The sequence below is a fragment of the Pelmatolapia mariae genome, linkage group LG20 (assembly GCF_036321145.2).
Source record: "Pelmatolapia mariae isolate MD_Pm_ZW linkage group LG20, Pm_UMD_F_2, whole genome shotgun sequence".
In the NCBI taxonomy this organism is placed as follows: domain Eukaryota; kingdom Metazoa; phylum Chordata; class Actinopteri; order Cichliformes; family Cichlidae; genus Pelmatolapia; species Pelmatolapia mariae.
Window position 1 is genome coordinate 29877570 of NC_086244.1, and position 13764 is coordinate 29891333.

The window sequence follows — 13764 nt, forward strand, 5'->3', positions numbered from 1 at the left end:
CTTCTTTTTTTATGTTTTGTCATTCCATTAGCTCTACCTTCAGTTTATTCTATTTTCACTTCAAAGGCTTGGGTGGAACAGATGTCGTTTCAAATGCCTGTCTTCTGCCTCATTGCCTAAAAGTGAGGGATGATTATTTTTTAATGAAACCGCACACACTCGCACGGGGAAAAAAAAAGAATATTACCTGTAAGCTGTGAAATAGACAAGCAATACTTTCACATCATCCTGAATGGGGAACATTCATTCATTTCACACCACAAAGGCCATTTTGAAGTTTTCCTTAGCTGCCAAATGTGCTCCTGGACCTTGAATTTTGATTAGTTAATTTCATGCTGTGTGGAATACAGTGTGTTGTTTGGCAAATGCCTCGCTAAAAACAATGCAGTTTTCAAAGGCAGTCGTTTCTTGTTTTCCAATCGACGGTGAAAGGGGAAAACACGGCCTTTGCTTAATCTAGTGATAAGTATGCATTGGCTGGAAATGAACGTCTTTAAATGTCCTAAAGTTGCTGTTCGATACTCACGCGGGGACAAATCTTTTTTCACGGTTTGCACCCCCACTGAGCTTTACCACTGAAACCCCTGAATGAGTGGATTATGAAAGCAAACATTCAAAGATGGTTAGAATTTTTTTAAAAATGCAACATGATTAAACAGGAACTTGGCCTTGGAGATGATGCGCGTTCGCCAAAATAAAGAAGAATTCGCTGTCACTTCCCTCAGAGCTCTTAACAACGTTTGAGTAACTCGGCGTAACCCGACAACCGCAACGAGTGCACATAAACATCCGTCATTTGACTTAATACCAATGTATATCATCATATATTCCGCATGTCATTATTTCTATGATATGGATGGAAATTAGATTGTTTTTTTTCTGCCTTTATAGCAACCAGGAAATCAGGTTAACTGATGTTTCACTGCTACTAATGGCAACATCAAGCCATCACTTTTTCTTCACCGTCTCTCTCTCCCTCTCTCTCCTGGCTCCCTCTCCCTTCTCCGTTCATCTCCGTAAAGAAGGCAATTTCCATATAGAATCACATCCAGCATCAGGTGACCTGGATTTGACTCCCAGTCAAAGCCCTGCATGGAAAATGAGAATGTATTCATGTGTATTGGATCAAGTACATCACACAGATGTGAACAGTTTTGCCTCCTGAAAATGTCGAGAGATTGCAGTGTATTATTGTTGACAAACTGAGTGTGTGGAAAATTCCCTCTCTGCTGGTTTCCTGAAAACATGCCATTATTTCTGGTACACTTGAAAGAAGCATTTTTTTAAAAGGAGGAAAAAAGGAAAATATGAAATATCTATTAATTCTGCAGCTATTAATTTAAGCAACTAGTGACATTTTGCAAACTTACTGGGAAATGTCCCTATAACCCAAACCTGCTTAAATTAAACTCCCAAACCTGCAACTAAGATTACTGTATTTATCACATAGCTGCATTTAAATCTAAAATCCTAAAGGCACCAAAAACAAGGCAAGAGGTCAAATTCAGTGAGTTTAGTGGAGGTGTAGTTGTCTGCCTTCCTCCACCTGTCAGTCAAAGTGAACACACCCTGAACTTTACACGTTAACGTTTACAAGGTTGAGTGGAACTGTAAATCCTCCCACTCAGCTAAGTGGCTAATTAGCTATAGAGACCAAAACCATCTTTTTACAGCTGTTTACCCCTCAGAGGTAAAAAGCTGATGTGGTGTTGTCGTCACACTATTAGGTAGGCTGGCATCCAGGTTGCCAGACAGGCCAAAGGTTCGACTTAATAGTTCAAGAAGGAAGTCACGTGGGATTTTCACATTTATATCAGTAGGTATCACTGGCAGTATTTTATTTATACTGAACAGTAAATAACACAGGAATCTAACCAGCCATTTTTTTCACGTATCCAATTTGGGGTCACTTCAGCTGTCATAGGGTGAAAAGCAGGGTACACCCTGAGCAGGTCACCAGTCAGTTGCAGGGTTAACACAAAGAGACGCTCATATTCACAGCTATGGCCAATCTAGAATTGTTCATTAGCCTAACCCATGCCTACCTGGAGAGAAGACATACAACCCCCACACAGAAAGGCCCCAGCTGGTCGGTGGATCCAAATCCAGGACCATGCTGTGAGGCAACAGTGCTGCTAACCACCTGACTGTGCTTCCCACAAGAATCTGTGTAGATCAGTTTGGGCACTAAAAGTACCGCCGTTTTTGGCATGTTTTGGTTGCTACTGAAATTTAGTCTAACTTTCTCTAAAATTGTGCAAAATTGCATGTTTGTGCATAACCTACATATACTGTACATGATGCCCTGAAAAAACTAGAGTATCATGTCCAACCAATGCATCAGGCACATAAAACTTCTTTCTTCGGTAGCTGATATTATGAAGTGATTTATGACGGTTTCCTTGTCTCTCTTTCTCCCCATCCATTTCTTCTGTCTTCAGATAAGCAGTGAGAAGCGACCCTCAGCAGAAATGATGAAGCCCAAACCCAAACCTCAAAAGAAGAAGAAGAAGAAGGACCCCAACGAGCCACAGAAACCCGTGTCCGCATATGCGCTCTTCTTCAGAGACACCCAAGCAGCCATCAAGGGCCAAAACCCAAATGCTACCTTCGGGGACGTGTCCAAGATCGTGGCCTCCATGTGGGACAGCCTAGGCGAAGAACAGAAGCAGGTAAAAACTATTTTGTGTAGGTGCGGAAGGTTTAAAACAACATGCTGTGCAAAAGTCTAGGCACCAAAATGAGTTTTCCAGATGGGAGCACGGTGCAATGACACAAACATGCGTACACATTTTGATTGCGGTCGCTCCAGTAGATGGCGCATGTGCTGCAGCAGAGGCGGGCAGCCTTTCGTTGGCATTATCTGCCGTGTAATTACCAGAACATTGCTGTGAGATACAGCTCACCTTAATGAGCTAGTTCTTCTCTTTCCAAAGATAATCCATCCGTTTATCCCCACTCCCCTGACTCTCATTAAAATGATTTTCTTTCTAAATTTAATTCTACCAAAGGGAAGGAAACGGAGGGAGGGGGAGTGTTCTCTGCAACAATAGCCATAAAACAGTCTGAGACTAACAAAGTAGGACATTTTATAGGCAGGAAATGGTCAGTATGGGAAAAATATAAACATGCCTGGGGAGATTTAAAGAGTCTAGGACTGATAATGTTATGCAGGAGGTAAATACACACATACTCACGTGCTCGCGCACCCCTGCAAAAGCAAGCAATCACATGTGAATGCAGCTCTGCTGTTAACTATCAAAGGCATCTATCTTAGCAGTGTAGTGTCCATAGAAAGTGAAAACGGCTTTTCCAGAAATAAAACAGAAAAAGTGAAAATCTTTGCCAAAAAAAAAACTCCCACAAAGCGCTAGGCCAAGGTAGTGTCCCGTTTCCTCTGTCCCACCAGCCTCCACAATATGTATCTTCATTGGCCCTCTGACAAGCTGGAATGTGTGAAGTTCTCATTTCCACTCTCTTTATTTATATCTCTCGCCTTCTATTTTGATCCTGCCTAGAATACAGAATTAGTGAGCTCCCTCCACTATCGACTCATCCTTGGATTGAGCTGAAGGGCATCTTGGCTATCCAGGAGGAGCAATCTATTGTTTTTTTTCTCTATTCGACATGATCTCTAGTTTCAGTTCAGCAGTAATAGGTGGGAAATAATACTGATGACAGATATAGACGGCCATCACTTTAGTCTTCGTGGGTTTTCACCTGCAAGAGAAATCGCAGTTGTTAGCTGTTAATTAATTAGGCTGTTTCATGGGATGAACAAAGTGTAATTTTAAGAAAGGATGTAAAAGAGTTCAGACAGGGCTCTGCAAAGCTCCTGTGTAGCTTCTAGACTAGCCTAGTGCTTTACCAGTGCACATCAATCACATAAAAAGATTTCCAGTTCCTGCATTGTGGCTTGTTTTCAGAAAACTTTTAAGATTGTTAAAGTTTCAGGTCTTTTGCTAAATGAATAGTTGTGTTTTTGGAAAACATTTAGAAAAGTATCATTGTGATATCAGTAAATGTGTTCATACCGGCTCCAGTACTGCAACAACAGTACAGTATATAAACACATTTTTTCCTACTAAGAAGGATTTTTCTCTATCTTTTCTTTTTGTTTTGCATAATAGACATAATTTTGCCTCATTTTGCCTCATAGCCCTTATAGTTAATAGCACCATTTTCCATCATGGTGTTGCATCCTACACAGACACTCATCATTACATATATATATATATATATATATATATACACCTATATATGCTGGCAGAAAATACCTGTGCAACAGCACACACGCGGAAGTCCATGTGCGCTCACAAACTCACATTCTTCATGCAAACACACTTCAGTCTGTTGGAAAACACAGCAGCAGGGAGTTGCATGACATCAGAGGCTTGTACATCCCTCTGACAATATGAAAGGCAGTTTCAAACAAAACTCACATCGTAATGTGCCAAATGACAACAACCATTCTGGTTTATCACTAATGTACTGATAGTGTTATTGTGGAGCTAAAGGGACAGAGAGAGAGAAGTTCCAGTTCATTTCTCTAGGTGGATTGGAATGGAAATGATGTGTCGCTACAATAGAGAGAGACACATTGAGATGAGGGAGTATTAGCGCTGTGATGAGGAAATAGAGGTGTTCTGTACCATTGGCTCTGATGGAAAGGGAAACATTAAGCATCTTTTTATGTGTATGTGTGTGTATGTTTGTGTGTGCGTGCATGTTCATGTGCGCAGGATGTGTTTAAGAGAGTGTTAGAGTAGCCTTAAAAAAAAGTTGTGTGTGTGTTTATTGACAGATGTGTGTGTCTGTGTGTGTCTGCACGTTTATGAGCAAGTCAAACTCTGCTCTCACCTGAAGCCTCTTGTTTTGATTTTATTTCTTCACAGGGGTACAAGAGGAAAACCGAGGCGGCTAAGAAAGAGTACCTGAAAGCCTTGGCCGCGTACCGAGCCAGTCTGGTTTCCAAGGTAACGCTTATGACACACAGGCCCTGGCTAAGACTGATGATGGATTGGATGTAAAATACTTGCTAATGGGCTGGGAGGACCTTCTTTCGCATGAGCTAGTGGTGGTGAAAAAGAGTGTGGTTGGGGTGGGGGGGCATCTGATGCTAAAAGTACAGGCCCTATTTGGAACAATACTTGATTTCCATAGGGTGCACAGTGGGGGTAGGGATATGTAGTTGGTATGGTGATATAGGGTGAAGGGTTGGGGGAGGGGTCGGCCAGTCAAAGCACACATCCATAATGGCCATAATGTGTATGCGGCTTAGAGAGGACAATATAATTACTCTCTTATGCGCTATGTGGGCTATCAGATACTCTGTACTGTATGTATCTTTGGAAATAAGCAATCATTAATTTACCTGTGTCCTGCATTAGCTCCTCCTGTCGTCATCTAGAGCTGGAAGCACATCCAAATCAACAGAGGCAATCGTGGGCTTTGCTGCTATTCCCACCTCTGACACTTTCCCGCTAATTCAGATCTATGACATCCTTTTTGCCCCATGAATGATGCCGGTTTGTATAAACCAGCAACGCAGCACAGGGAATAAAGAAAGGCAAGGAGGAGGGCTGCGAATTGCATTGTTTAGTGCCGTCTTGTATTAACAACACACAATGTAGTGTGGTGAAGATTCCTTTTGTCATTCCATTTGTTCTGCAGGCAAACAGTCTCATTTCTCTGCCTGGGGTCCTGCATATATGTATGTGTGTGTGCGCACGTGTGGGTGTGTGTGTGTGTGTGTCCCAATCCTTTTCCCATCTATCTGTCAAGGTGTGTATTGATCATTACCTCGGCCCCTTGCTCTATTCATACAAATGGGCTCCATTACCTTCTAATCAACACTGATGGCTGGAGATGAGCAATCTGACAGCTCATCACAGGAGCCTGGAGAGGGTGGGGTGAAGATAGAGGTGGGGTGTTTTACGGGTGTTGCACCTGCTCAGTGTGGTACTGTCCAGCCTGAGAAAGGTCAAATTCGGAGGGTTTTTTTTTGGTGAAGTTTAAGGTTTTTTTGTTTTTAATCTGTACAATCTTTGCCCATCTGTCAGCTCCTCTACATGGGTATAAAGGTGACAACTGTCACATGCTTAAAAGAAAAATCCAGCAGGGGTTTATTCTCATATTTTGTGCATTATGAATATTGATATAGATTATATTTTACGCACAGCCTGGAGCCTCGTAGAGATTTAGTAAACAAAGCCTCAGTCAATAAAGAAAGTAATTTGTGCAAGGGTGCAAGCTTTCCAAAAATAATTCAGCAGTAAATGTAACGCTTTAGGAGATAGCCTGTTTAGGTTCTAATTAGATGAAAAAGCCTTTATTACATACCTACATGCTTAATAAGAAAGCTAGCTCAGCTTTGCATAAATACTAGATCAGGGGAAACAGCTGCATGGATCTGTTGATTTTTCTCATCGAAATCTTAGAAAGAAAGCAAAGAAGCAAAGATCTCAAACTATTGCTTTAAAAAATAATTCTCTGTGAGTCTAACAAAAATGTATGATGGAAAATAGCAGGATATCCCTGTGGCTGTGATAGGAAACAGATACGACCTGGTTTGCTTGCTGGCACTTTCCTGTAGCATAACAATGCGTGCAGTTTAAAAAAAATAAAACCTATTCAACAATACAGAGTATGACAAAAACAAAAAGTTTCTCTTTAAAAGGAATGAGGGAGATGTGTTATTATCAGATGAATATTGGCTGATGAGTGCAGTGTCATTAATGGGGCCTTTCTTGTCTTAATATGATGTATTTTCATCCACAGACATACAATGACCCTGAACCAAAAAGTGCCCAGCAGACCAGCCAGTCCTCCCACATGATGCCCCCCAAGCAGCCCCTGTACAGCGTGCCCCCTCAGCCCTCCTCACCGTACCTGGGCCCGCCGGGCTCCTTTCCCCTGTCAGACCTCCAGAGCTACGGCGGGCCACCCCGCCACACACTGGCGCAGACCCTCAGCCAGTCCCAGATGCTCCCACCCAGCATGAGTGCCTCTCCCCCAGCACCCTTCCAAATCAGCCCACCTCTGCATCCACACGCTCAGCTCTCCCTGCATCAGAGCTCCCTGCTCAACCAGCCAATCCGAATGCAGCAGTCGCAACCAATCATCTCGCACCAAATGGGGCTCCAGGCACCTCTGCATTCCCCTCCTCTCAGCCAACAGGTTGGTCTAGCTGTTATTAAAATCCACCATGCATGCTTCTTCCACAGATGATCAACAACACACATGCTAGCAGACATCATGAGCTACTTTCAGCTACTCGATTGTTTACACCGGGTCGCCACTCGAGTAGCTCTGCATGTGTTTCATTTGGCAGATATTTTCCACCAGATGCCCATTCCTTATATAACCCCAAAGGGATTTGTGTCTCTTCTAGACTCACTTCACATACAAATATACAAATATCATCACCTTTATTTACTTCCTAATTATCTTCCATAGATATTCAGCGTCTAATGCTTCTCCTGTTGTGATTTAATATAAAATCAACAACAGTTACTCATCGGTTACTGCTGTTTTCTAAAGAGGAAAAACTTCCAGTAAAGCCTCGCTCTCTAATAAAGAGTTCTCAATTCCTCTTTTAACACATAAAAGACCCATTTAGTCTCAATCAAACTGTTTTCTCCTTTCCCTCTGAGTCCATAATGTTTCCATTCCAGCAGCAGGGTGTCTTGCCAAACTAAGAAGGGTGATTTCGTCAATGCAATGGGGCCAAATGTGAATGCGTAACAACTCATATAGACCAGTGGCAACATTTAGCCTTATACAGTATCATGGCTCAGCAAACTCTGATGGCTGGCCATCATAAAGCTGAAGTCGTGTAACATCCTGTGCTCATCTCGCCTCTCCTGCTATCTGCAGGGTTTCTCCCATATTCAAGCTGATTACCAGAACAGTGTTGGGGGCTCACAGTCTCCCGGGGCCCCCAATCCAGTGCACGGCCAGAACCCCGACTGGGATAGCGAGTACTGCAACAGGGACTGCGGACCCAACCATTGCAGGTGAGCTCTTTGCACCGCTTACATTATGCTGTTAGTATATTAGTTCTTTCCTTACGGGGATTACAGAGTCAGACACACACACACACAAAAAGCTCTGTCCCTCTGTGAGTGCAATCCAAGACATTTGATTGTTGAGAATACTAAGCAGCTGTCTGACAGTTACTCATTTTCCAAATGAGTTACTCTAAACCACTTCACTTTCACACTCAGAGACTCAGACAGTATTAATCATAAACTGCAATTTCCCTGCTAAAGCAAAGCATCTCCTTGAAATTGAAATGAGTAATGCAGCAGTAGAACAATGCTATTACCAAGCTTGGAAAAAAGTGTGACATCCAATTAAGTTTCCCCGTGTTTCGCTCGGCACACGTTGCCTTATTGAATCAAGATATCCGAGCGGGCACGAGAAGAATGTTTTGTCTCACACCTGAAACGCTGCGTCGCTACTTTGAGAGGCAGCTGAGCTGGAAGTCGGCGTCTCCTGTATTTAGAGCTGATTCATCTGGATGTCAAACGGGATCACGCCTAGGTCAAATCATGTTTGACAGTCTTTGAAGTAATATTGGGTGTTTGCTTAAACCTTTACTCTCAGTGTCAAGTCATTGTAGTTTGTAGTTTTGGAGGGAGCTAAGTTGTCTCCAGTATGTCAGTAGAGATAACTGGAGAACAGACTTTGTGTTTGACATTTCAAGTAACAAGTGATCTTCAAATTTTGGCTTCACGCTTATTGATGTGCGCGCTTCATCGTCAGCTTTTATGTTTGTTCTGAATCCGTTCTCTAATGCCAGTCCCTCCGTGACAAACGTTTAACAATCCTGCAGCATTTTCCCAGTGAAATATAGGATAAACACCCCCGTATTCACACGTATATCCAGCCATACATTAACGCTGTTTTTCTTTCTTTCCTCAGCAGCAGCGGCATGGGAGCTCGAGACAAGCCTCTCTACCTCACTTGAAGTTGAAAGACCTCCAAATGTCAGACTCCAGGGAGCTTTCTAACATAACAACAACATCATCGATGTATCTGCTTCTACACCATTTTTTTTCTCTTTCTCTCTCTCTTTTTTTTTTTTCCTGATGGATTTCGAAAATCCCAAAGACTGCTACAGTAACTTCACCTATTTGCCAAGCACTTAGATCGGCCAGAAGCCCGAGGCACTTCTCTTGCTTCTTTTTTTTTCCTTATCAGTGAACTTTCCAATTTTTGAGGGGGCAGTGAGTTTTAAGCTCATGCCAACATACTGGAAATGAAGACCAAAAAAAAAAAAAGAAAAGAAAAAGAAAGAAAAAAAACATCTTCTCATTTTGTCTAGATTTTCTTTTTTTAAAGATGATTCCACTCCTCTTTGCTCCATTACGCTGTTTGCCATGGACTGCCCTTGTTTTGGGGAGTTAAAATGCTCAAAGCATACTCCAAGTGTAGGGTCTTGGGTAGAAAAGCTAATGCAGGAAAATAGAATATAGTCACTTCATCGGAGTGGATGTTCTTCGGGACAGACTGAAACACCCGAAGTGAGTGAAAGCAAAGCGACATTTAAAATGAAGGTATAGTCACAAATGCATTTGTAAATCATCCTTGCCCTCAGTAGAGGACTTCATCCTTTCCTTTATTTATCACAGCGTGATTGTAAATATCACCAAAATGGATTCCTCTTATGTGTGTATTTAGCTGCAGTCCCTTGCCTTTTTCTTTTTTCTTTTCTTTTTTTTTCAAATTGTTTTTTTTTTCTGTGCAGGCGGATTCAGTGAGGGAATACACACACTAAAACTCGTGTTGAAACTGTGTTCACCAGTCTCATATCTCTCCAAAATAAAGAGGGAAATGCAAAGACTGCAAAATGCTCAATTTCCTCCACAGCTGGCAGAGCTCCGGTAGAGAGTGTCGCACTCTCTTCACATGGCCTCAGGACGCTGCAGAACTGTAGAGGTCAAAGATTGAAACCTCTCCTTTTAGCTCCTCCTACTTACTAGGTCAGTAAAGACCACACCCTCCTCCCCTACACCTGTGACCCCGCCCAGCCACCCCTTAGTCCCAGCACCACTTGTACAGGTGAATAACAAAAATAAAAAAAATAAAAAAAAGTTGCTAAATGTGAAATGTTACTAAAGGTTAAAAAAAGAAAAAAAAAACATAACAGTGGGTTTTAAAGTTTTTGACTAGTTTTATTAGGTGTTTTAGAATTGTGTTGAACTCATCTTTATCTTTTTTTTCTGTAAAGAAAAATAATTCTTTAAGATTTTCTTTTTTTTCACTGTAGCAGGATTTTGTTTCAGAGGATTGCTCGTCAGGACAGATATTTTAATTTTGTGTATAAACCTGCCAAACATACTTCTTTTAAAGTTTTAAAGCCAGTGATGAGAGAACCCATTATGTTTTTGTTAAATATCATATGGTCATTCTATTTAATTTGGTTGCAGGTTCCACATCTATTTATAAATGAAATGAAGTAAAATTTTGGCTTATTTTCATCAGGGTGCATTATTATTATCATTATTATTATTATTATTATTATTAATGATCAAACTACATGATTATTAGAATAATATTTTTTCAAAAACTGCTGTTGGTGCTAATGTACCAGCATTAGATTCTTTTTTCTTTTCTTTTTTGTGTCACAATTACTTCTTTTCGTTTTCTTTTGTCTGTAATAAAATGTTTAAAGTGAAAAACAAAACAAAAAAAGGTGTGCGTCTCTGCTTATTTTTGACTGCATGGCTGTCACTCACATTATTAAGTCTTAGCAGATTCATTAGTGTTTTCGATGAGCTCTGCCTGATCGCTGCAGCAACCTGTAAACGCAACTTTGCATTCCCCCTGCATGTGTCTGGGGTTAATTAGGAGAATTACCTTTGATGTAGCAGGAGTTGATGTAGCTGCTGTCACATTAGGTGAAAAGTTAAGGCTTGATAGTGTAACTTCATTTAACGTGCTTTTAACCTTTTCGCTGTTTCTATTTTTTCTTCCCCACCCTAGAAAATCCAGACTAGATCAATATAAAACACCAAGCAACATTTTTTTCTGCCCCCTGGCCATGTTTTTTTTTTTTGCTAAAAGGTGCCATGATGAAACTCAGAGTTGATGCAGCAGTACACGGCCTTTCAGAGAACTACCTGAGAAGAAGAACAAAATCTGCCTTTTAGTTATGAATTTCACAGTTGGATTAAAGGTAAAATAGAAATGGAATCTATCAGCCTTTCGCATCAGCGCTTTCTCTACCCTTTCTACTCCCCCTCTCCCTCTCTCTTTTGCCCTCTCGCTCTCTCTTTCCATGATGGTGATGGCGCAGTGCCCCCTAGAGCCGATTCACAAAACTATAACCTCCCAGTTTGTTAGTTCCCCTAAAGCGGGTGTCTATCATAACGCCCAGGGGCCAGAATGGGCCTGTCAGAGACTCCAATCTGATGCATTACACGGCTTTCGAAAATGTAAAGAACAAAAATAGAAAAAATGTTTACAAGCTTATAGTTTCATAAGTTTTATGGCTTTTTCTACTAAAGCGCTCCCCCATGACAAGTCAGAGTAAACAAGTAATAGATATACAATGAAATAACAGAGTGCCTGTTTTTTTCGCCAGATGCTATAGAAATGTTTGGTTTTTACGGTAGGTTTACTGTAAAAATCATGTTTAAAAAAGTCATTCTGTCAATTATTACAAATGTTCTGTTTTATAACTATATGACACTTTGTGCAATAAGCTAACAGAACATTTATTTTTTGCAGTTTAGGTCCAGAGCAACAGTTATTTCTCATGCAGACAAACTGAGATGTACTGCTCAAACTGAGTTTCGTGTTCTTATATTAAAATGTCTCTGGGATTAAATGTGTAGTTAAGCTTCTTTACGCTAACAGAAAGGAGAGTTTCACTGGTCTGTCCCACTTATGATCAAAATGGGTTGTACCAAAATATAAAATGAGTTTGACATCTTTGCCCTAAACCCTCAAAATAGAAAGATACTTTAATTATAGTAAATCAGATTTCTAAAAGTGGGACGCTGACATGTTTTAACAGTGATAAAGGATATCAAAGGCTTCACTATCATTCCCTCTTCAGTTGTGCCCTTGAGCAACCCTCACCCATGGCTCATCTTCATCTGCAGCATGTTCGTCTTAGGAAAAATACTCTGCTAAAATACAGGTAAACTAGCATTTGTTAGACTAATTAATTTAATAATTTGTGAACGGAAATGTAGAGATTAGTAATATTAATAATAAGGTTTGCACAGTTTCAAAGGCAGATGTTCTAAGTTTAATATGTTTTGTTGTTTTATTGCGTGGGTGATTACCGTAGTTCGGCAGTTTCCTTTCAGTGATTCGCCATCATCTTTCTATTGATGGGCCTCTATCGCCACCTGCTGGTGAAATCTAGTGTTGGCTACACAGCCCTAACGTTGATGCCAAAAGCAGATGAAAGTTTTTTGTTTTTAGAAGCTGTAAAACGATGATCATGTGTTATAACAAAAACATATGCAATAGTTTGCTTTCTGTAAACTAAACTAATTGTATAATTTTATATACATATTTTTTAAAAAAAAGATTTTACCCACACTGTCTTCAAGACAAAGAATACACTAACACCTCAACTTCACCACATCTTCTGAAAATGCTTTGAACCCTTTCCCCACAACCTCCATCTTCACTTAATATATCAAAATACTCTGTATTTGTAGACGTGACTCATTCATCGGCTCCTTGCCTGTCCAATCCCCCATCACTAATATTGTGTCCAGCAGCTCTGATAAGAGCTCCATCAGCAGCCATCAGGCCGTCTCATTTCCTCTTCAGACGGATATGAAGTCCCCTGACAGCACAGCGGGTCGGCAGCGTCATTGTCTGAGAGCCAACAAACAAGACAGGACAAACAAGAAGCAATGTGCATGTGACACAGAGCACTACCAAACATTTGATGGCTGAGATGATAACGCTATTTTGAGAAACATCCTCATTTGGACATTAGGATGTCATGTTCAGAGAATCTTTGTTTTATCTGAAGCCGGTGCCTGAAGAGCGGCTTCGGCCGGCCTTTTGTCGACCAGCTGCTGCATTTCTACAGGAGCAAGCAATCAGATTTTAATCCTCTGACTCCTTTTGTCGGCTGTCTGCTTTACAAAAGCGCAAACAATCAAACTTTGAACAAAATAGTTTTATTTTTTACACGTACAGTACCTACTATGGTCACTCACAGACAACAGTTACAATAGGTACTCTCGATTATAGAATCAAAAATATGAGCTTCCTTTATTCTCAATTACATTTGCGTTATTGATTTTCACATATAGTAATACTTTACACACACAAACGCACACACACCGATGCAGCACGTTGTGCATAAAATAAAATATATGAGACCGTTTATCATCGTAACTGGAATCAGTGTGTTTTTAGACACACGTGTGTGTTCAGGGCTTTAATTTAAGTAGATTCATTAAGTAAGAGGCACGTCTTCGAGGACTGTGTTGTTCATTGGTGTGCTTTCAGAGAGCTCACCTTTAAGGATGATCACAGTGCCAACTTTGCAAACATTTGCATTCAGCTATTCTCTTTTTAAATCTGTATGCAATCTGCATTAATAAAGAATCCGTATTAAATACTTTAAGTGGGAGAAATATTGTTGCATGCTAATTGCAAATGTACTTACATGTTTGTATTTAAGCTTCACATTTCCATTAACTTATACAAATAAGATTAAAGAGGGTTCCTTTCAAAAAAAGAAAAAGGAGAGCTGTTTGTGTCTCACCACGGAAAGTC

At 40.7% G+C, this 13764-nt stretch overlaps 1 protein-coding gene across 7 annotated transcripts in view; it reads left to right on the forward strand.

The window, feature by feature from the left end:
- Positions 1-10662, forward strand: part of LOC134619074 (TOX high mobility group box family member 2-like) — an 84343-nt gene extending 73681 nt beyond the window's left edge. For 5 of the 7 annotated variants that reach the window (XM_063464799.1, XM_063464802.1, XM_063464804.1 and 2 more), the window contains 5 exons: positions 2442-2672; positions 4896-4976; positions 6781-7179; positions 7879-8018; positions 8929-10662. In XM_063464799.1, the coding sequence (XP_063320869.1) occupies positions 2442-2672; positions 4896-4976; positions 6781-7179; positions 7879-8018; positions 8929-8974 (897 nt within the window). In that variant the 3' untranslated portion in view covers positions 8975-10662. The remainder of the gene's footprint in view (positions 1-2441; positions 2673-4895; positions 4977-6780; positions 7180-7878; positions 8019-8928) is intronic. The other 2 variants (XM_063464800.1, XM_063464803.1) reach the window with 1 other exon arrangement.
- Positions 10663-13764: the final 3102 nt, after the last annotated feature.